The sequence below is a fragment of the Syngnathoides biaculeatus genome, chromosome 16 (genome assembly GCF_019802595.1).
Source record: "Syngnathoides biaculeatus isolate LvHL_M chromosome 16, ASM1980259v1, whole genome shotgun sequence".
NCBI lineage: Eukaryota > Metazoa > Chordata > Actinopteri > Syngnathiformes > Syngnathidae > Syngnathoides > Syngnathoides biaculeatus.
Window position 1 is genome coordinate 6,037,170 of NC_084655.1, and position 24,645 is coordinate 6,061,814.

The 24,645-nt window shown below is 44.0% G+C and overlaps 1 protein-coding gene across 3 annotated transcripts; it reads left to right on the top strand.

The window, feature by feature from the left end:
* Positions 1-7,128: 7,128 nt before the first annotated feature.
* LOC133514469 (spidroin-2) lies at positions 7,129-24,641 on the top strand. Of its 3 annotated transcripts, XM_061846202.1 has the most exons (26): positions 7,129-7,357; positions 7,458-7,827; positions 7,948-8,002; positions 8,262-8,425; positions 8,503-9,958; positions 10,675-10,722; positions 12,059-12,082; positions 12,167-12,226; positions 12,325-12,360; positions 12,899-12,970; positions 13,052-13,129; positions 13,250-13,273; positions 13,346-13,390; positions 14,706-14,771; positions 14,858-14,902; positions 14,976-15,032; positions 15,152-15,205; positions 15,299-15,334; positions 15,893-15,937; positions 16,013-16,054; positions 16,130-16,201; positions 16,278-16,352; positions 22,337-22,363; positions 22,529-22,570; positions 24,266-24,322; positions 24,427-24,641. In XM_061846202.1, the coding sequence occupies exons 5-26, from the start codon at positions 9,892-9,894 to the stop codon at positions 24,429-24,431; spliced, it is 1,077 nt and encodes a 358-aa protein (XP_061702186.1). In that variant the 5' UTR covers positions 7,129-7,357; positions 7,458-7,827; positions 7,948-8,002; positions 8,262-8,425; positions 8,503-9,891; the 3' UTR covers positions 24,432-24,641. The 3 variants fall into 3 exon arrangements, with proteins under 3 accessions (XP_061702186.1, XP_061702187.1, XP_061702188.1); XM_061846203.1 differs by lacking the exon at positions 12,059-12,082; XM_061846204.1 differs by lacking the exons at positions 7,129-7,357; positions 7,458-7,827; positions 7,948-8,002; ... (8 more) ...; positions 13,250-13,273; positions 13,346-13,390 and adding an exon at positions 13,876-14,454.
* Positions 24,642-24,645: the final 4 nt, after the last annotated feature.

Genomic DNA, 24,645 nt, shown 5'->3' on the forward strand with positions numbered 1-24,645 from the left:
GAAATTCGCCATGCATATGTGTAGGTGAGACAGTCAAGCTGTTAGGCTTAATTTCTTACTCAAACTGTTAGATTTCATTTATTACTCAACCTGTTGGGTTTTATTCTTGCTCAAAATGTTAGATTTGCAACAAAGCCAAATATCATCCTTGTTTTGAAGATTCCTTACGCATAGGCACACACACACACACACACACACACACACACACACACACACACACACACACACACACACACACAGGTCCACAAGCCAACTCCTTATCTTCCCGGAATTGGCCAAGGACAACTTCATCAAAGCACACACATCATTATTTTTGAGCGTGCCTTTGTTGACTTGCTTGCTCACCCCTCCTTTTGACCTTGTGTGTTTTCGAAAAAAGGAAAGAGTACGTGAGAGGCTGGTTCAGGACATGGTTGGAGACTTACTGGCCAGTCTCTCATGTCCTCCTGATCAGAAAGACAATCTTGCTTGGTGTGAGTTCACTTCAATATAGTCGTCGGGCTTGTCTTGATTGTTTTGTAAAAACTTCTTTGACAATCATGGATTACTGTTGTTCGATTGCAACACACTCACAAGAGCCAATTCTACTGTCTAATTGGTAAACCTGACATTTACTTGGTACTTCAAGGCAGATCTCAAGATACCTGAGGTTTCCAGGGACTGAGACAACGTCCAGGCAAAGACCGTGGGCACGGCACTTGAGACCCTTTCTGGGACTGGGCCTCAACTTTGCGTCTGGAGGCTGAGGGTTGACGAGAAGCCGAAGGAAGTAAAGACATTTCTGGTGAGTAGGAAACTCAAACACTCATGAGAAATGAGTGAATGAGCGTCTGGGGGACTGCGGCAGAACCAAACCTCGAGAATACTAGTCCCTATCAAGTAGACAAATTAGTTTATAAAACTGAGAACAGGGCAACGTGTGTCCTGTACGTACTTGAGCTCTGTGAAACATGTGCACATGTAAACGTGTGAGTGGAGGTTTGCTACCTCATTTGAATAGGAAATTGAGTGACAACTGTTTCAGGATGCAGAGGTAAGAATTCTCCACCACTTGTGGTAGAAGCTTGAGAATGACCTCAAACAGAAAGTAATTGTCACCCTGTTCAGGGGGAAGTTAGTATAATCACCCTAGGTGAACCACTCACTGACTCCAACAGGGGAATAACAAATTACAAAATAGTTGATAAATAGCAAAATGGTTGATACAGAACATCTGGAAAAAAATAATGTGTAAGGACTAAAAATTTGTAGAAAGCCAATGTCCTACTAAAATAAAACATCTAAATTTGTGACTAACACAATATGGCGCTGCTGTCCAGCTCAACACACACAATACATACATACATACATATATATATATATATATATATATATATATATATATATATATATATAGTTAACCTGCAGGATAAACTAAGAGAGAAACACCCACACAAAAAAAAAACAAACGAAAAAAAAAATGGTGTGAAAACGGCCATAAAGGTATCACATCTCATAAAGTTGACGTAACATAATTCGTCCATGGAACGGAAGACTTGAGAAAATCTTACTGCTTAAATGGTGTGGAAGTACAACCAATTTGGATGACAGCAAAGTACTTTCTTACAGCAGCAAGGAGTTCAAGGGTCAATGTGTAGATTTAGACAAAAAGCCAATTTTTCTGCCATTGGAAGAGCAAAATAATACAACAATGAACCATTTGAAGAATATAGAATTGGAATGACTGTTATGGAAGCAATTTGGAGAGATGGATGTGGAGTTTTTGACCAACTTATTCAACAGAATACTAGCGGGCGAAAAGATGCCTGAAGAATGGAGGAAAAGTGTTCTAGTTCCCATTTTTAAGAACAAAGGGGATGTTCAGAGCTGTGGGAACTATAGAGGAATAAAGTTGATGAGCCACACAATGAAGTTATGGGAAAGAGTAGTGGAGGCTAGACTCAGGACAGAAGTAAGTATCTGCGAGCAACAGTATGGTTTCATGCCTAGAAAGAGTACCACAGATGCATTATTTGCCTTGAGGATGCTCGTGGAAAAGTACAGAGAAGGTCAGAAGGAGCTACATTGTGTCTTTGTGGATCTAGAGAAAGCCTATGACAGAGTACCAAGAGAGGAACTGTGGTACTGCATGCGTAAGTCTGGTGTGGCAGAGAAGTATGTTAAAATAGTACAGGACATGTATGATGGCAGCAGAACAATGGTGAGGTGTGCCTTAGGTGTGACAGAGGAATTTAAGGTGGAGGTGGGACTGCATCAGGGATCAGCTCTGAGCCCCTTCCTGTTTGCAGTGGTAATGGATAGGCTGACAGATGAGGTTAGACTGGAATCCCCTTGGACCAGGATGTTCGCAGATGATATTGTCATATGCAGTGAAAGCAGGGAGCACGCAGAGGAACAATTGGAAAGATGGAGACATGCACTGGAAAGGAGAGGAATGAAGATTAGCCGAAGTAAAACAGAATATATGTGCGTGAATGAGAAAAGTAGAGGGGGAAGAGTGAGGCTACAGGGAGAAGAGATAGCGAGGGTGGACGACTTCAAATACTTGGGGTCAACAATACAGAGCAATGGAGAGTGTGGTCAGGAAGTGAAGAAACGGGTCCAAGCAGGTTGGAACAGCTGGCGAAAGGTGTCTGGTGTGTTATGTGACAGAAGAGTGTCTGCTAGGATGAAGGGCAAAGTTTACAAAACAGTGGTGAGGCCGGCCATGATGTACGGATTAGAGACGGTGGCACTGAAGAAACAACAGGAAGCTGAACTGGAGGTGGCAGAAATGAAGATGTTGAGGTTCTCGCTCGGAGTGACCAGGTTGGATAGGATTAGAAATGAGCTCATTCGAGGGACAGCCAAAGCTGGATGTTTTGGAGACAAGATTCGAGAGAGCAGACTTCGATGGTTTGGACATGTTCAGAGGCGAGAGAGTGAGTATATTGGTAGAAGGATGCTGAGGATGGAGCTCCCAGCTAAAAGAGCGAGAGGAAGACCAAAGAGAAGGTTTATAGGATGTGGTGAGGGAAGACATGAGGGCAGTTGGGGTTAGAGAGGAAGATGCAGGAGATAGGCTAAGATGGCAAAAGATGACACGCTGTGGCGACCCCTAACGGGACAAGCCGAAAGGAAAAGAAGAAGAAGAATTGGAATGACTGCAGGTTTTAAAGCCAACAGTGGCATTCCTGAAGTTCACACTCCAGGGAGTGTGTATCAAGAGCAATTGAAAAATGCTCTTCATGTGAATTCAAATAATCCTACAAAACAATGGATTGAAAAACATTGGGTTGACAAACCGACTGGCAGCCTGTAACAATACGTTAACCAAGCACTCCACGCAGAAAGAGTGTCGTATAAGTTGGCGAACCAGATTGCTGCAGGATGGGAATCCATTTTATGGATAACCCTGAATAAAAATGTTGACAGAATCAACTACATACATTACAATGTACAGAAACTAGGTAGTTATACGGAAGCAGGCTTTATTGCCATAAGGGAACAACCAGCTGCAACCTCACTCATGGCAGTTCCAGAACTGCATAGCGGTTGGCATGCTCCTGGCCGAGAAGTGTGGTGACTGCTCAATGTTTGGTGACCAGTGTTGTTTATTCCAAATATACAGCACCTGATGGGTCACTCACAAGGGCCATTCAAGGCCTCCGCACCCTGAACCACAAGATGAAGGTGCACTCTGGTGTGAACACATCAGCGTGGTCTGAGTGGTGGGGAAAAAAAGTTTGGCAAATCTAAAAACTTGGTGTTCTATGTCCTAGTTTCTATATCTGTTTGCAGCTATTCTTGCAATGTGTGAATGTTGTATTCCCTGCATAAAGGCATCATTTAACCAACTTATAACCACTGCTATTGCCCTGACAAATTGAAAATTAGCACTAATATAACCACTATTGGCACAACATATGATATTGTTGACCACGATGATGACGTTATGACTTCTCTTCCACACGTGTTCTCTGATCCAGAAGATTACAAGTAGTTCGTGCTATATTTTCCTCCGAGTGTAACTGTTTGTTTTCATAAATATGATTCTTTAGAATAAAGCCAAAAGGGTGATCTATTAGATGATGTGAGGATTTGAGCAAATGTAGGATAGACAGAAATAATTGTAAACATAATTAAGTAACTGCTTCTCTCTGCAATGAAGAAATCCTTTGCTCTGCTCCAATTCAGTAACTGTTCCTGCCTGCAATGAAGAATGCTTTGCTTCTGCCTGCAATGAAGAAATGCTTTGCTCTGCTCCAATTCAGTAACTATTCCTGCCTGCAATGAAGAATGCTTTGCTCTGTTTTAGAAAACGTGGTAGCAGATGTAGGATAAACGGGGGGGAAATGTTGGAGTAATTGTGAATATAATTATCATAAATCTGCTTCCAATAAACAAATGCTTTGCTCTGCTCTCGATAACGTGGGAGCCGCCAAGCAGCAGATTGCAAGAACAAAAACACCTAATCATCAGAACTGTTAGAACCAGGCGCACCTGCTGCCTGTTAAAGAAATGATGACCACACATGTACTCAGCAATCTTCCACACACATGCACACACACATAAACAAATAAGTACTCTGTTTCCAACTATGTTTTGCTTGCCGTCTCCTTTTTGTAACATCTATGTAAATAAGGGCTGTCTTGAAATTAAATAAATAGAGGTGCTGAAGAGAGGATAATCAGAGAGTGCAGTGGCGAATTGTATGAGACAGTTCGTCTCCTCTCTCCTCGCGAGACTTGAACGGGTGTCTTCGCTTCCTTTTTTGTCCTGTTGAATGAATGTCTGATTGGTAAACCTGACATCTACTTTCATACATTATGCATGCATCACTCACTAGGCCAACCCAATGTTTTAAAAGCCATATACACTCAAAGTCCCAAATAATACATTGTGCCTTGAGTAATTTTCTCCAAAACATGGAATCAGCACTTCAAATGCCTTTAAAATTTTCCACGAAATTGAGACCAATACATGATTTACTGAAGTAATGCCCCAAATTTTACCCTGTGTCTGAGGGGAAGAAAAACTACCCTTGTTTGCTCTAATGTTAATTCAGGTGAGATGAGTGGATATATTTTGATTGTTGGTTGGTTGGTTGGTTGGTGACTCAGTAAAAACTCAGGACGGCTACACAAAAACTAGTTTAATTCAATTGGAACAGGAAAAAGGGTGGTGTGGATGTGAATAAAGTTGCGGTTTGTAGGAATTCATTCTGGCATAATTGGAGCAAAATGTTACCTCCCGTCCATTTTACATTATCTTCCATAAAGTACCGAGGACAATCAAATGCAAATAAGACCACAAATTCAAATTCAAACTGCTTAGTGTGCGACGTGGCTGTCCAGTTGAGTATGAAAACAGATGGTGGGAGTTTCCCGTCTGCAATTCAATGTTTAATCTTCAGTTTTTCACGTTGTTAGCGATGCTTTTGTTGCCACCACCTGGCAACTATCAGACCGCCTGAGTCATCCAGTAGTGATGTCATGCAAACAGTCAGTCTGACCGCCTCAAGAGTGTTATTGTGGGAAGCCTTCACTCGCCACTTCGGCACAGGCCCACTTTTCCATGTGCTGCAGGTGTTCTGCAGGAGTCCCTTGCTTGTGTTTTTGTCTCTTTTTGGATTATAAACCTCATTATAATAAGTCTTATACTGATTATTATACCTCATTCTGAACTCCTTGAGCAACTGTTTCACTTAAAACCACAAGTTTCACTTTCTCTGAACCAATGTAGCACTTTGATGCAACTCCACCAGTGAGACTACGTTGGAATAAATGCAACACTAATAATATTGCACGGCACGTGGTCAACAATGACTAACACAAGTATAAAACTTCGAGGTGAAGAAAAGACATCAGCAGGTGATTTTCTTCTCTCATTTCAGTATTAGACTCAACCCGTTTGCTATCTAAATGGATGCTGGAGCTTTTAAAACAAGAGAAGGAAATTTGTTTGGAGTGGAGTCAGGGTCCCTCGCCTGAAAATTTGTGCAATCTGAGATTATGAAAGAGTAACAACAATGATAGTGATATAGTGATGATACGGGAGTATCTCAAGTCCAAAAAGTAAGGGTGGGAATTTTTTTTTCCGGCTTGCCCCGTGAGGAGTCGCCACGGCGTGTCAGATGGATGCGCTTATTTTTTTTGGCACAGTTTTTACACTGGATGCCCTTCCGGCCACAACCCCTCGTGGTGTGGAGGCCCCCAGTGAGAAACGAACTCATGACCCCTGGTTTATCATCATTATTCAAAATAGATGACATCCATTTTCCATACTGGTTCTCCTCACTAGGATTGACGCCTAATACGGAATACATTTTCTATGGCTAATCCCACAATATAATGATCGTGAAAGAATTTATATTGGAGAAAATAATCTATACTATTGATCAGTATTAGTAATATATATATATATATATATATATATATATATATATATATATATATAATTACTAATACTATATATATATTGTAGACCGCAGAATTCATCACTTTAAACTGCTCCCTTTGCACAATTGACATTGCACTGGTCTGTAACGAGAACCGCGAACGGGTAAAGACACTCTGTACAAGCTTAACACAATGTGGGACATTAACACACTTATATATATAGATTTTACATCTTGCATATCTTACAAGGAATAGTTCCTATAAACAGAAAAGTCTCTTGTTCTTTGTTCTTGTTGCTATGTTGTTCCTTGTTCTTTGTTGTGAATGTCGTACCAGGAAAGAACAGACTGCGCAACAAAAATTTCTTGTGTTTTTACACATTTGGCCATTAAAGCTGATTTTGGTTCTGATGTAACTAGCAATAGTTAAATCCTATTGGAAAATTTTTACGCAAAAATACCAATATTTGATCCAGTTGAGTGGCAAAATACCGGTATTGTTTCTGACACATGATGAATGTCGTGAAGGAACCAAGCGCAAAACAGCCTACTACTAGAAAAAAATTGAAGGATTTTTAAAATGAATTTAAAAATAATTGTGACAGATCAAGTTGCTATGATAGAGAGCAGTTCATATTATAGTCAAGCGGGTCAGGCATTCAAGATAGGCCAAAGTGATGCAATGTTCCGTAATCCACGGATAGCAGATCAGGAAATGCTCTGATTTTACTGTTGTCTTAATCCTCAGAGAGCAGAAAAGGAAACAGAAGCTGAGTCTCCAAAAGCCACAGGGATAGGAACAGACGAACAAGATGAGGCACAACTTTCATGTTTGTCGGAAACCCCAAAACTGATTGCATCCTCAACACAAAGCTGTATCTAACTGTGCTTCATAGAATGTGATTGGGTGATGTCTGTCATGACATTGTGACAGAAGAAATGGCAGACTGACCGTATTGTTATCCTTCACGATAAAATGTTAATATTTTTACCCTCTAAACAGTATTTTGATGACATCTCGATTTGAAAACTGACAAGGCTAATTAAATACCTGTTATGATTGTCTAATATATTTCAGGGCACATCAGGACCGTTGTCATCTATGTCCACATTTTTAATATTTGTGAGAGGACAGACCACCGTGAAACTAGCATCCAGATGAGTATCCAGACACCATGCCCTGTTTGAAAAATCCTCTGTGGCAAAATGAGCTGACACAGTCAGTCTTTATCCCGACAAACCTCTCGACAACCGTCGCCTCACGCTCTTTCACGAAGGCAGCAGGCCCTTACGGGTGGCATTGTGACTTTTATTGCCAAGCAAATGTGCACAGACACCCAAATGTTTAAAGGTGAAGCAGCAGCCAGTGAGTCAGACAGGAATGATGTTTTGGTCTTTTGCCTGCTACCTCCATGGAAGACGATGCGGTGGTCCAACGTCAGCTGGAGGTAAAAAAAATATATATATATATATCTGGAGCACTTTCTTTCGAAGCAGAACTAGCTTATGTGCTGATGTGCTCAGACAATGTAAATGTTACATAAAGAATGAAATAAATGCCACCACAGGTTGATGCTTAACATTCGTCGTCTAAACACCTGATCACAACTTCTTGTTGCTAAGGTAATTCTTTCACTAAATTGTTTTTGAAAAGAATGTGTTGGCATGGTTGCACTTCCATCTTGTTCACTCCTGTGAGCCCACCACCAAATCCTCTTAAACCCACTTTTAGACAACTTATCGCTCCTATGCTGCATTTATTGATATGCTTATTGGCGAAGCTTAGCTTTCTTTTGGTGATCACTTTTTAATAATAATAAAAATTCATTACATGCATACAAGTAATATTCCACTCATTATCAACACTGCTTTTCCTGCTTAGGGTCATGAGTGCCTGTCCCAGCTGATCTCAGACAAAAGGTAGTTATCACCCTGAACTGGTCACCAGTCAGTGATAGGGCACATGCACGCATAGACTACGACTGTTGCTCTCATTCACACCATCACTGAGTGGGAATTGAACCCCCACTTCACCACCAAAGTCAGGTGAGTGTACTCCTACACCATCAGTGACTTAATAATATTAATATGCATCCATCCATCTGAAACGCTTATCCATACAGGTTGGAGTGCTGGAGCCCATCCCAGCTATCATCAGACAGGAGGCAGGGTACACCCTGAATTGGTCGACAAGAATAATAATCATCATCATAATAATGCACTATACTTTTTTAGCACTTTTCCAGACACTCAAAGGCACTTAACAATTGCATGCACTCTTCATTCACTCCACATTCACGTGCTGGTGGTAACTACTGTACTTGTGTAGCTCCAGCTGCCTTGGGTTATTCTGACAGAACCATGGCCACCATTCTGTACCAGTGCCCCCTACGACCACCACCAATCATTCAACAATCATTCATTCTTAGGCAATGTCTTGCCCAGGGCCACAGGAACAACAGACACTTGGGCAGGGGATACGACCCTCCACTTGCAGAAAATGCGCTTATCTGCTGCACCATGCTGCCCGCAATCATGATCACTGTTTAATATATATATATATATATATATATATATATATATATATATATATTATTCTTTTCCTTTCGACTTGTCCCGTGAGGGGTTGCTACAGCGTGTCTTTTACCATCTAAGCCTATCTCGTGCATCTTCTTCTCTAACACCCACTGTCCTCATGTCCTCCCTCACAACATCCATCAATCTTTTCTTAGGTCTTCCTCTTGCTCTTTTGCCTGGCAGCTCCATCATCAGCACCCTTCTACCAACATACTCACTCTCTCACCTCTGAACATATCCAAACCATTGAGATCTGCTCTCTCTAACCCTGTCTCCAAAACATCTAACTTTGGCTCTCCCTCTAATGAGCTCATTTGTAATCCTATTCATGTCTTGCTCATTTTCCCACATCCTGTCTTGTCCTGTCCTTTTCTGTGGTTCTCTTGTGGTGTCGTTAGTTATTGCATGTCCTCAGTGGGTGTACGACCCCCCCCCCCCACACACACACACCTCAATCTGCAAATAACTGTCGTCACGTTACTTATATTCAAATATCAAGACTGTGTCAGTGTTGTTTTGCTGTGGTTTTCAACCCTAGTCCCCCTGTCCACTCGTTCCCTCTGTTTGGCTCCTGAAACCCTTTCCTCTCTGGCTGCATTTTCAGTAAGGATCAGAATAATTAAAAATAAAGTGAGGGAATATTTCAAACTCCCCTGGTGCACTGGAAAATTTTTCCACCACAAAGGTATAGAGATCCACCATTCTGCAAGGCTGTGCATCTGAACAGGACAGGTTTTTTTTTTAAAAAAAAAAAACAACTTCCTCTTCGAAGTCAGAGACTCTCTGTATTTCAACGTAAGCGTTACCCTGGAAACGGCACTCGCCTGCCCAAGGGCGAGTCATGCTCGGTGGGAGGTTTAGGCACTTGTATATAAAAGACATAAGAGGATGCCACATGCATTCATTCTTCCATCATTTGGTTGCCCTCCTCCATCATGTGGTGTTCGGCTCTTCTTCAGACCTCGCTGCTCCTCTGCCTCGCCAGACAAACTCTGCAAGGCGGTAAGAAAAAAAACCTAACTGCTGAGTCAAATTAACACAATGTCAGAATAACTCTTTGGAAATATTTGCTTTTTATTCATTGTACTTAATATTTTATTTTGTATTTTTTTCATAGACTTACTATAGCCTATGAAAGATTTGATCAGGGGAAAAAAAGGATTTTTACGAATGTTCAAAATGTGACATTTCATGCATGTTTGGTTGTTATGAGTTTTTATCCTCTGTGAGTCTTTCCTCGATGAATAAACATTGTACTGTAAAAAATCAATCAATAAATTCAAGCGTCATACATTCCATTGGCTCCCTTAAAAGGCACTTTATAAATATAAGTTATTGTTGTTATGAATACTGCAGCATAAAATGACCAGCACAGCTATTCCAATTTAACAGGAAAGAGTAGGGTGGTTTATCTTCGAAAGCTGCCAAGAATCGGCTCCTTCAGTTGGTGCCTCTCACCCACGTGTTAAAAATCACTGCAGTCTACTGGACTTGCAATCATTTAATATATTTGGATCAAAAGATTGAGGATCTGAGGCGGGATAAAATTTGGCGGCTGCATGTGAGAAGAAGCTGCGGATTTCACACACAGTCGCCCATTTTTTTTTTTAAATCTTCAGTGGATGCCTTTGTGTATGCGACCATTCAGTCCAACTATTTAGGAGGTTAAGTCTAAATTGTGGAATGTGGTTATTAATGTAAATATTTTGATTTTACAGGGGTTAAAGCTCAGGGTGTGTCCTGGAGGAGGATCATCCCAGCCAGAGGTACAGAGAATGGCATTGCAATTTTTATAAAATCATTAAATACTGTTTCTCTGTGTCTATTCATTCGGAAGAGAGATGACTTCTTTTGGGAGGAGGGGATTTCTATTCTAGGCAAGGGAAAAGCAAATGAAAACAAAATGAAAAGAACTACATTGGATATAAAACATTCCAAGAGAAATCTCCTTCAACCCATACAACTCCAATGAGTTTTTTTTTTACACATTTAATTATACACACAACACACACACACACACACATATATATATATATATATATATATATAATATATATATATATATATATATATATTATATATATATATATATATATATATATATATATATATATATAATATATATATATAAAATATTCAGGGCGGTTAGGTCCCGGGTTCAATCGCGGACCCACCTGTGTGAAGTTTGCATGTTCTCCCCGTGCCTGTGTGGGTTTCCTCTGGGCACTCCTGTTTCCTCCCACATTCCAAAAACATGCAACATTAATTGGACACTCTAAATTACCCCTAGGTGTGATTGTGAGTGCGGCTGTTTCTCTCGATGTGCCCCGTGATTTGCAACCAGTTCAGGGTGTACTGCGGCTCCTACCCATTGACAGTTGGGGTAGGCTCCAGCACTCTTCGTGACCCTCGTGATGATAAACTGTGAAGAAAATGGATGGATATATATTCAATCCCAGCCTTCACTGTGTGGAGTTTCCATGTTACACACTCACCATCAATTTAGAGTGTCCAACTAATGTTGCATGTTTTTGGGTTGTGGGATTAAACTGGAGTACCTGGAGAAAACCCATGCAGGCATAGGGAAAACATGCAAACTCCACACAGGCGGGTCCGGGGTTGAACCCGGGACCTCAGAACTGTGAGGCCAACGCTTTCCAGCTGAGTGAAAGGGCACTATAAAATGTTTCTTTGTTTTTTTTTTTTAATCATTGCGTTCTACAGTTTATAGGTCACTTGAATGGTGGAAAAAAGTTTTGAATCGATTGATCTTCGTTAATTTTGTTTGTTTTTTATATCACAAAAACAGGCATTTAAATAGGGGTGTGCAGACTGTAAATATCCACGTTTTTTTGGGGAAATATATTGAAATGGCAAAAAAGTGAGAGAATGGGTAGAAAAAGTAGTTTTGTAGCTCGTAGCTTTCTTTAACATAAATATATTGTGGCCCGAGTACTTGTTTGTCGGTAACAGAACTCCAAAAGCGATCATGAGTTGCATCAAGGAACTTATTGAAGTGGCCTCCACAATTTGAGAAAGTACAACGTCTTGTTTGAATTGCACCTCTGTTAAGTGACGGAAACTCTTGCATCTGCATTCCAGGTGTCGGCATTGGAACCAAAGGAGGTTACTGCTTCTTAGCACATATTCATCTGTACACTTTCACCACTGTGAGCAATTCATTTGTAATGTTTTGATATTGTGTCATAGTGAATGGTGCCCACGGAGCACTGGCGAGCAGATATGCCAACAAACCACTGAAAGCAGGAAGTATGTTTCATTTTCTTAATGATTGGTCATTCTCTATATAAATAAGAAAGTTGGGTTTGCAAAACAATCATTGTATTTAAATGCTTTTCTCCATTCAGTTGGCCATTATCATGTTCCCAGTCCACTAGGAGGTGGTAAGTTTTTATCAGGAGCTATACAGTGTGTGCGTGCGTGTGCATGTACTTGAATCTCCAAGTACCACAAATATGAACAACATTAAATTCAGCAGCCCACTAGGCCTAAGTGTTCATTAAATTGAGACAAGTTTTATTTCTAAAAAGTAAATAGTTTCACAAGATGCTGTCATGTTTTTCACAATTTAAACATTCCCCCTGTGTTTGGACAGTCGAAAAGGTCCTCTTAAATAATGAGACAATTTATACAAAAACAATGTTCTTGATTAAATGCAAGTGCCCATTTTTTAATCTAACAATAAAATACTGGTACAACTGAACTGTACTTAACTGAACAGTCTTTTGCCTACCACTAGAGGGTACCAGACTTTGTCTCAAAATATGCAAAATTTGCCTTATACATGTAGCTAACCCAGATAATATATAATGTGGGTTTTTTTTTTCAATCACTATATTTAGGTTGAAACATCTGCAACATTTGTCAAATGCACAAAATTAGCAGATATCGCAACTATGGAATAAATGATTGTTTCCATAGGGGGTTACCAACAACTTGGACGAGGTGTCGTACCCGGACGATTTCCTGCCTATGGAAACCATGCTCTCTCTGGTATTTAAGCCTCTTTATTTCTCATCTATTTTTGAAGCTCTTCTGTTGACAATCTGAGACTACTCAAAGTATTTATCACAGGTGGTAACCTTGGCACGGACTTGCCAGCTGGCCTCGCGCCTGCGAATGGCGCGAGCTTGGGCCACGGAGGCAAACGAGGTAAGACAAGCCTCGGTGGACTTATTGCGCTAGGCTCAAGTGTTTGTCATCTTTGTCGGAAACATATGCAATATTATCTGACCTTATGAGTAAAACTGTTGCTGTTTTTTGTGACCATAGTTTATGGTGTTGGCCCTCTTCCAGGTGAGCATCCATTTCCTTTTAACACAGCTCCATCCATGTTGCACTACTAATATTTATTTCTTTTATTTCCAGGGTACACACCTTACAACAGCATGGGCTACCCTGCCGTGCGACCAGGTACTAGAAAGACAATATCTGAACTCGTGGAATTTCTGTAAGATTTATATATTATATATATTATTTTCTTTTTTTAAAAAAAAAAAATTGAATGCACAAATCTAAAGAAATACTTGATTCTGGGCTCATTTAACCCAACATCCTGGAACAAATCGTGTATATTATCCCTTTTTTATGCATTCTGTTTTGCATTGGAGTCCACATGGGTTTAAGCTGACTCAAAGGCTCTTTGGCACCATGGACGCTGGCGGTTGCAAGGTGCATGTGATGGACGCCATTATTTTGATGTCGTGGGATGAACACGTTTTGCATGATGATATGTCCCCCGTCAGGTGTTTCTCCGGCGGAACTGGGAGGAATGGAAGAGGACGCTGTGGTCGTGTCGCTCAGGATCCAAAGACAGCAAAAACCGGGGCGCTTAGTATCTTGTTTGGACGATCAGAAGGAACTTTTGGAGCTAAAAGGTCCACCATGGGAACAGCACATGCAAATATTTTAAGACCTGAAGTGGCGTCAACCACAAGTGGAACCAAAAGCCTTGACCCCAAACCGAATTTGTCCAACCTCGGACTGATCGCAAGGGAGCAAAGGGTCGGTCAGGCTGCAGGTGGTGCTCTTCAGCAATCAAGCTTGAGTCATGGACAAAGACAGCCACAGTCTGTTGGTAGAGACAAGCTCCACAAACCGGAGTCCACGAGCAGACACCAGGGATCTGCTCGTCCACAACGCCAGAAACAAAAACTGTGTAACCTCATATTCGCCAAACAATCACCACAAGCCATCCGATTCCAGGATGACACCCAAAGTAGTGCCTCAACATGCTCCTCAATCGCCAAGACCTGAACAGTTTCAACTTTTACCATCCCAACACACTCGCTCACAAGCTCCTGCATCCGGAATTGTTTTAGTTCCTGAACAGAGAAGTCCAGAAATCTCAAATGGACATGAAATCAGCGGTTCCCTAGGCCAGCAAGCGTCAAGTCCTCAAGTACCAGGAGTACAAAGAAACATACTTTTGTATCCAAAGACAGGTTTAGGCGTCACCCGGGCTGAAGTGCAGGAAGGTAAAAAAAACTGACAATAAAATGGATTGTCAGAAGATCATTAAAAAGACTTGGGGACTGGTCAGGCAAAACATTTTTAAATGATTTCTAATGGAATTCAATAAAACGATAAAAGAAGAATAACAACAAGCATGAAACAAAATATAATGCTGAATCGCGAATTTACAGTGGCAACCTCGTTGAGCTTTTTGTCTTATTTGTTTTGTGTGGTGCGATCATGTGTGAACCTGTTGTGTTCTGGTCTTTCACAGGTTATGTTAATGGTGCAGGGAACAACTATCTTGGAGGAAACCTGGCCCCAGGGGCTTACGGACCAGGTAATGCCGGCCCACCAACATTTCAGGTAACATTCCTCCTGCAGCGTCAGGGTGTAAACATTGTCACGTTTTTTTGTGCTGCACAGCTTTAGGGCAAGGAGGTTACATGGGAACAGCTGGGAACCTTGGAGGTAAGGCCAGGCATTAGCTTGAGTTTTGCTATTTTTCTTTTTTAAAACCCATAACCAAAATCAATCTTGTCAGATCCAGCTGCTCTTGGTCAGGGGGGATACACAAAAGGTCCTGCAGGGGTATCAACAGGTCAGGCGTTTTTTTTTTTTTTTTTTTTTTTTAAATGTGACTTTCTAGGATGTCCGCTATTTTCCTCAGAAAAAACAATGTAGTGAGTGACAGTGTTTTGGTATTGTGTTGAATGACAGGTTATGGTAACGGTGCTGGAAGATACGGGGGTGCTCTGCCAGGCAATGGCTTGGGTAAGAAAACACCAAACCAAAGATGAATGTACTTTGTACTTGAATCTATATACTGTACAAATGACTACTATTACTCGCCACATCTTTTAACAGGTTATGGGAATGGTTATGGAAACCCTTATGGAGCTGGTGAGTGCTGATTAAAACAAAACAAAAACAAAAAACTTCTGTCCACTGGGTGTAGCTCTTGTCATGTAATGTTTTTTGCTTTCATCATCTTGTTACTGTATTGTAGACAAGGTTCTGAGAGGAAAATAGCAGACTGACCGTTAGTATTGATTTATGAAACTAAATAAATAAACGAAACTGACCAAATTTGGACCTTGGCGGTTTCAGCCCTACAGTGACAACTTGTATAAAAAAAAAAATAAAAATTATTTTTTCCGATTAAACAAGTGATGTTTTTGTCATCTTGTAAACAATTTATATTAAAAATGTCAAAAAATTAGGTCATTAAATATTATATACCTATGTATAAAATAATGCAATTTATTATAAGAGATAACACAAAAAAATTAGCATTAAATGGATCTAATTTGAATTTTCACCTCAGCTTTTATACAATTTACACAGAATTGTATAATAGCACTTCGGGATGAGAGATGCAGTGCACAGTGAACTTAGAAGGCACAAATAAAAATGTCAAAGTTCTTTTTCTTTTCTTTTTTTCTCCACCGCATGTTGCAGCTCTGGGTACTGGAGGTTACGCTGGACAGCCTCAGGTCCCATATGGTAAGACATGAAGCAGTCCAGCTCATGACAAGTACCTACTGTACGTGAATAAAATAACCTCTCATCTTCTTTCAGGAGGTCTTGGTGGTGGTCTGGACCCAACAGCTGGTAAATATGGTGAGAATGCCTGACCTCACTTTCAATGATCAAAGTAATGCATCTACTAAGTTTTTTTTTTTTTTCATCTTGAAGGAGGCGCGTCACCAGTAGCAGAAGCTCAGGTTCCTTATGGTGGCGCTCCCGTGGCATCCGCCAGACTTGAAGGTACATTTTTAAAAAACCTTTTTCATAAACCTGTTTCCTTCTTACGTTGATAACCTTGAATGTGTTTGCTCCTCAGGAGACGGTGGGTACCCTTACGTACCCCAGCCCATCGGCCTGAGCGGTGATGGCAGCAAAAGTGCCAGCAAACATGGTGAGAATAAGTGATTATGTTGTGGGAAAAAGTGCAGTTCTACTGCACTTGACCCACTTTCATGAGCTACTGCAGGTAAGGGGCCCCCTTTCAATGTATACATTATGGTGATTCTCAAACATTTTCAGACGAAGTACGACGACGAAAAATATTTAGATCCCGACCAACATAATTACTTAAAAATGTACAGTATAAAATAATGGTCACAATGCACTTATATCCCGGAAAAAAATCAAAGCAAAACTTTTCTTCATGATTTGATGAAAAGATCTGTTTTGGCCAAGGTCTCTTGAAAAAGAGGACTCTAACTTCAATGTGACCAACCTGGTTAAATAAAGCTTATATTTAAAAAAAATAATAAAAATAATATATATATATATATATATATATATATATATATTATATATACACACACACATTCCAGCATTCACCATTCAGCAGGTCAGTGATACACTAGTGAAAGATGTTGTCCTGCAATGTACAAAGCACTGATAATAATTCAATTAAACTCTGATTGTCACGGACGAGACTCGGGGGTGGACCCAAATGCACGACTCAGGTGAAAGGTAAGCAGTGCGGAATAAGCCTTTATTCGTTCCAATGTCGGTTACCAGGGAGTCAGTCCAAACAAGCAGCAAGATCAGTAACGGCAGGCTTACGGGGTAGGTCGGGAGACAGGCGTTGGTCGGTACACGGGAGGTAGACGTCAGGAGTACGGTAGTGCGGGAACGAGGCATGAGAGGCAACGATCTAGCAGAGTAGTAGTCGTCCCCCGGTTCCTATATGTACTGGGTCTTAATCAAAGGTCATGAGGCGCAGGTGTGCACCTTCAGATTAGCTGGCCACGCCCAGCCCTGGCTGGAATCCAGGAGCATGACAGAACCCCCCCCCTCAACGGCCGGCTCTGGACGGCACAGGAGCATCAGGGTGAGCCGCGTGAAAGTCCCTGATGAGGGAGCGGTCCACGACGAAGCGGGAGGGGATCCAAGAGCGCTCCTCCGGGCCATATCCCTCCCAGTCCACCAGGTACTGGACCCCCCTTCCTCTGCGACGGGAAGACAGCAACCGGCGCACAGTGTACACCAACCCACCGTCGACCATGCGGGGGGACGGGGGGGATTTGAGCGGAGGAGCCAACGACGATGTGCGATTCGGGTGAAGTCTGCTGACGTGGAACGTCGGGTGCACCCTCATCGACCTGGGCAGTTTCAACGAGACGGCGACCGGGTTAATAACTTTGGAAACCGGGAACGGGCCAACGAACCTGGGAGCAAGTTTGCGGGATTCCGTCCGCAGCGGGAGATCTTTGGTGAAGAGCCACACTCGCTGTCCCACTCTGAGCTCAGGTGCGGCCCTCCTCTTGCGGTCTGCTGCGGCCTTGTAGGCGCTGCTCATGCGCAGCAGTGTCCTCCGAGCTGCTTCCCAGGTCCGTTTGCAGCGTCGCACCATGGCCAGGGCCGACGGAACTGTGGATTCTGTGACCAGTGGAGGAAACAGGGACAGAGGATACCCATGCACGACATGGAGTGGAGCCATACCTGTTGAAGCGGAAGGTAGAGAATTGTGGGCATACTCCACCCACTTGATGTGCTGGCTCCACGTGCTCTGGTCCCTGGATGCCAGACATCGAAGACCGGTCTCTAATTCCTGGTTAATCCTCTCAGTCTGGCCGTTAGACTCTGGGTGATGACCCGATGTCCGACTTGCTGAAGCGCCGATGAGGTTGCAGAACTCCTTCCAGAAACGGGCGCTGAATTGCGGACCCCTGTCCGAAACGATGTCCTGGGGTAGGCCGTGGTAACGGACGACCTCGTCTAATACCAACTGGGCTGTCTGCTTGGCCGACGGGATCTTCGGAAGCGGCACGAAGTGGACCATTTTGGAAAAACGGTCCACTATGGACAGCACCACTGTGTTCCCTTGAGAAGGCGGCAGGCCGGTGACGAAGTCCAGCGCGATGTGTGACCACGGACAAAAGGGGATGGACAGGGGTTGCAAATCACCAACAGGCCGTAGTCTTATTGGCAGCACACACCGGGCAGGCGTTGACGAACTCCCTTACGTCCTTGCTGAGGTTAGGCCACCAGAACCTTTGTTCGACCACTGAACGTGTCTTCGCCATACCCGGGTGGCAGACCGTCTTGTTGGTATGGGCCCAGTTGATGACGTCTCCCCGCAGAGATGGGATGACGAACAGGCGGCCCGACGGACAATCCGCGGGTGACGGTGTCTCTCCCAGAGCCTCCTTCACCCGCGACTCGATCGCCCAGGTGAAACCGGCCACGAAGCACCCCGCTGGCAGGATAGTAGCGGCGTCTGAATCCGTGCGCCCTCCCTCGTGGATCCGCGAGAGTGCATCCGGCTTGCCGTTTTTGGAGCCTGGGCGAGAAACACACCTTAAAGTGGAAGCGGGTGAAAAATAGGGCCCACCTGGCCTGACGGGCGTTCAACCTCTTCGCCGACTTCAGGTATTCAAGGTTCTTATGGTCCGTGAAGACAACGAACGGTACTTGCGAGCCCTCCAGCCAGTGCCGCCACTCCTCCAACGCGCTCTTGACCGCCAGCAGTTCCCTATCTCCCACGTCGTAGTTCCTCTCTGCCGGGGTCAACTTTCTAGACAGCAACGCGCACGGGTGGATCCTTCCATCCCTGGGACTCCTCTGCGACAAGACTGCTCCGATTCCTGAATTTGATGCATCCACCTCCACCACAAACTGGTTATCTGGGTCCGGAATAATGAGAACGGGCGCAGTAGTGAAACTTGCCTTGAGCCTGCTGAAGGCCTCCTGGCAGGTCCCGGACCAGTCGAAGAGGTTATGTGGCGGGGTGAGCGAATGCAGAGGAGCGGCCACGGAGCTGAAGTTCCTTATGAATTTCCTATAGAAATTGGCAAATCCCAGAAACCTCTGTATGTCCCTCATGTTGGTGGGGGTAGGCCACCGCAGCACCGCGTCGACCTTCCCGGGATCCATCCGTATCTCTCCCTCAGCCAGGACGAAGCCCAGGAAGGACACGGATGCCCGATGGAACTCACACTTCTCCATATTCACGTATAATTGGTGCTGCTGCAGACGCCGGAGCACCTCTCTGACTTGTTGAATGTGAGAGGTTAGGTCTGCTGAAAAGATGAGAATATCATCCAGATAAACAAAGACAGATCTGTTCAGGAACTCCCGAAGCACGTCGTTGATGAAGTTCTGAAAGACGGCCGGAGCGTTAGTCAGTCCGAAGGGCATCACCAGATACTCATAGTGCCCTGTGGGGGTGTTGAATGCCGTCTTCCACTCATCCCCTTCCCGAATCCGCACCAGGTGGTAAGTGCTGCGCAGGTCGAGCTTGGTGAAGATCCGGGCTCCCTGGAGGAGTTCGAATGCTGTAGAGATAAGCGGCAAAGGGTACCTGTTCTTGACTGTGATGTCGTTCAGGCCTCGGTAGTCGATGCAGGGTCGCAGCGTGGAGTCCTTCTTCTTGACAAAAAAAACCCCGCACCGGCTGGTGAGGATGAGGGGCGAATGAGTCCGGCTGCCAGTGAGTCCTCGATGTAGTCCCTCATGGCTTGATGCTCTGGTCCGGTTAAAGAGAACAGTTTCCCTCTGGGAGGAGAGGTGCCTGGCAGGAGTTCAATCGCGCAGTCGTATGACCGATGTGGCGGCAGAGACTTTGCTTTAGATTCAGAGAAGACCTCCCGTAGGTCATGGTAGCAGGAGGGCACTGCGGTCAGGTCCAGGGCGGTACTAGGTTCTGTTAGCCGAACCGGCGCAACTTGAATACCCCTGTCTCTCCGGACAGCGACACAGCGACTGAGACAGTCCTCTCCCCAAGTCTTGATCTGACCCGTGGTCCAATCTATGTGCGGATTATGTTCTTTGAGCCACGGGCTGCCCAAGATGATGTCGCTACTACGTGCGTCGAAGACATGAAAGCTAATACGCTCCGAGTGAGCGTCCGGAAAGCTCATACGTAGCGTCTGAGTGCGATGTGTAACCCGACAAAGGAACTTGCCGTTGGCGGCATAGGCGTGACGAAAACGTTGCGTGGGAAAGGTTGCTGCCCCCAGCTCCTCGACCACGCAGGGATTTATCAGATTTTCTTCCGACCCAGAATCAATGAAAGCCGTCACAGAGCATGAACGGGAGTCCGTTCCCAAGGTGAGGTGAAGAAGGGACCTCACCGGAGTAGCGATCCTGATGTCAGAATGCCCTGGTCGAGTCGGGCAACGGGCGATCAAGTGTCCCAAACGCCCGCAGTAAAAACAGCGTCCCTCTCGTCGCCGACGTAAGCGGTCCTCCGCTGAGCTGCCAAGCCCCTCCACTTGCATGGCTTCCGGTGAAGCTGACAACACGGGTGGCCGGGAAGCGGAAACAACCGGACTGCGACTCTCCCTCTCCTCCTCCCTCAGGCCCTCCATCTGTCTCTGCACGGTGAGGCGCTGGTCCACCTTGAGGGCCAATGCGATGAGGGAGTTAAGCGAAGGCGGAAGATCCATGGCCACGAGGTGACCACGGATCTGTGGGGACAGTCCCCCGTAAAACGCGTCATGGAGGGCTTCCTCATTCCAGCGGCTCTCGGCAGCCCGAATCCGGAACTCGATGGCGTAGTCGGACACGCGGCGACGCCCCTGGCGAATTGTCATGAGTGACGCCGCCGCCTGGCGTTCCGGAGCCGCATACTGGAACACCTGGGTGAGCGCGCAGACGAAGTTACGGCTCCACTCGGCGGTGGCCCATGCCTCCGCCCTCCCTGTCATGTGGGAAATGACGAAGGCGATCCGGGAGCGGTCCGTGGGAAAAGCGGGAGCTTGCAGCTCAAAGTGGAGATCGCACTGCGCCAGGAAGGGCTTGACGTTACCGGAGTCGCCTGAGAACCGCTCTGGTCGAGAGAGCGGAGTGATGGTGGCACGGGGAGGCACAAGAGCGGCCGCGCTAGCTTGGGAGGCTAGCCACGGTTGCAGCTGGGTGCAGAGCTCCTGGATCTGGTGAGTCATACCCTGGAGAGCAGCCTCTTGCTCACCCAGGCGTTTGCCCTGCACTTGCAGCGCACGGCGAATGGCTTCAGAGTCGGCTGGGTCCATGTTCTTGGCTAGATCGTTCTGTCACGGACGAGACTCGGGGGTGGACCCAAATGCACGACTCAGGTGAGAGGTAAGCAGTGCAGAATAAGCCTTTATTCGTTCCAATGTCGGTTACCAGGGAGTCAGTCCAAACAAGCAGCAAGATCAGTAACGGCAGGCTTACGGGGTAGGTCGGGAGACAGGCGTTGGTCGGTACACGGGAGGTAGACGTCAGGAGTACGGTAGTGCGGGAACGAGGCATGAGAGGCAATGATCTAGCAGAGTAATAGTCGTCCCCCGGGTCCTATATGTACTGGGTCTTAATCAAAGGTCATGAGGCGCAGGTGTGCACCTTCAGATTAGCTGGCCACGCCCAGCCCTGGCTGGAATCCAGGAGCATGACACTGATAAGTTACTTCTCCCTCACTTACCTTCGAACATACAGCCTTGTGTTTGTTGATGTTGTCCACACTTAGTTGTACGTGCGCAAGCCTTAATCCATCGTAGACACTTCGTCAACTGTGTTTTAGGCTTTGGAAAATGAATCAACCGGGCCCCTTGTAACCTGGCAGGATATCTTTCATCAGAATTGCACGTTCCCCAAGCGCGTCTGCGAACCATTTTCTTCCTAACATTAACTTTTCCAAGCGCAAGCGACTGACAACCAGTATTGCTTGTGGGACAACATGGCGAGAGGGGCGTGTCAAGACATGGGTGAAGACAATGCGGCCATCTGATTGGCTATTATTGTACGAGTGATTGAGAGGCTGGAAAGGTCCACTCTGAACATCTTTAGGAGAAAGGATCAACTATTTGCATAGTTTTACAAATCATTTATAAGCATATGTAATTTTGCTCGAATAGAATAGAGCAAAGTTTACGGTCACCAGGAAAAGGTTGTTATTGACGGGCATGATATTTTGTGTGCTTTCAGGTTCAGCATATGGAGGTCCACAAGCAGGTGACTTTCCCCACTGTTCTCTTGTCTGACCACATTATGTCATTGTTCTATTAATCTATGCTGCATTTCATTAAATGTATGGACATGTGGAAGGGATTTGAAGTATGTGCTGTGTTTAATTGACGCACATTGTAATCATTGCGTGTTATTTGTGTGTTTACTCAGGCTATGTACCACAGCAGCTAGGCCCAAGTCAAGATACTTTGGGTAAGCCAGAAACGAGTCAGATTTCCTCCTTCACAAGCAACTTCCTGGCATTGTTGCAAAATGCCACAATAAGCTGCTCCGTGAGGCAGGGTGTTGAAACTTTGAATGCAGCCATGTACCTCTAATTCAAGTTGTACTCATAGACCCCCAAGACAGAGCAAAAAAAATCTTGTAAATTTCACACATTTAGGAAAAGACTTTTGTTAACAAGCGTGAAAATAAATGTATGGATTTAAAAAAAAATGCTAAGTATCTGAGATCAGGGTCTAAAATGGTTTAGAATACATACATTCTTTCAGCTTTTATAGGCTGTGGGGAGAGTACTGCCACGAAATAGCACAGTCTTCCATCTTTTCCAATCACTAGGCTTTGTCTTGTCAAATTAAACACTGTCAGAGAGGTGGAGCCAGAAAATGTGTCAGCTGATACACCCATTACCAAGGCGAGGATCACAACAATGGATCGCGCCAATGTATTTTACTCTGTTAGGGGAAAGTGGGATATCCATTCAAGAAGAGATTAAGGTACATTTGCGTACGTTTAATTCAATACAACGCACAAGGAGGCAACGTAATGTTATGTATGTAGTCTAGGAAGCTAGTGCTAGCAGTAATGTTTGTATGTAAACAAGCCAATGTCGTTATGTCAAATCATACTCTAAAGCTTCAGTAAACATTGGTTCATGCCACATTCTGACAACAGTGACAACAGCACACAAGAGGTGAAGCACTGTTCACAAGACACAATACTATTGATTGCCATCAAGACGTGCTGGCGGAAAGTTGTCTTTGACATGTCACACTACGTGCAAACTTGCCAAAAATCTAACTTTTTATTTTGGTGTCATAGGGCTGCCGTAGGACATACTCGTTGGTCATGGATCGGGCTTGACAAAATTTATCAGTGCCAAACTGGGAAATTGCCCGGTAATCAGCCCTATATTGGGGGCTCAAATCTTGTAGTCTGATCAGGGCATTAGATGGTTAAAAAAAATAAATAAATTAAAGCTTTAAACCATATCTCAACAATTCAGTACTATATTGTTCTTTCTCTGAACGTTTTCAACACTTCAAACATATTTGATGCGTTTACAAACAAAACATCCATCCATCCATTTTCTTAGCCCCTTATCCTAACCCTAACCACAAGGGTTGCAGGGAGAGCTGGAGCCTATCCAGAGTGTCAATGGGCAGGAGGCGTGGTACACCCTGAAATGGTTGCCAGCCAATCGCAGGGCACATCGAGACAAAGCCGTACTCACAACCACACTAAGAGGCCATTTTTAGTGTCCAATTAATGTTGCATGTTTTTGGGATGTGGGAGGAAACCGGAGCGCTCAGAGAAAACCCACGCAGGCACGGGGAGAACATGCAAACTCCACACAGGCGGGTCCGGGATCGAATCCGGGACTTCAGAAAATTTGAACGCTTTCCAGCTGAGCCACTGTGCCGCCTACAAACAAAACAGATATATTTTTATTTTTTAAAATTGTAATAAAATAATTGTTTCTACATACAGGTAAATCAACAATTCGATAATGCGATTGATAATTTAGCACTACAGCGAACAAACAGGACGCTTTTCTGAAATGATTATTACACTTGTACTCTCAAAATAAAAGAAAGAAAACTGGAATGTGAGGTGTTGTCCATTGTTGTTGGTTTTTTTACACACATTTTTACTTGGTTTTCTCAGGAGCAAAAGCAGCCAAGTACGGTGCAGGAACTGGACCACTTGCAGGTGGATACAAAGGTGAGAATAAAAATAATAATTTACTTTTTTAAACGTGACATGAAATTTTTGTTTGCTTCATTACAAATCGTTTTAATTGTCCTGTTATTCTGTGTCTTTGTCAGGTTGATGCAAATGACCTTTTGGCTTTCAAGTGTATCATTCCCCTTCACTGATTTTTTTTTTTCATTATTTTTATTTTTTTTTAAGTCTCTCTCTGTGTTATATTTTTGTAATCTTTATGTAACAGACCTTTGTTAAGCATGCACTCGCTGGAGAACATGAAAGTGACGTGACAACGAGTGGATGATGTATTTTAAAATAAATATGGAAAAAACAACACT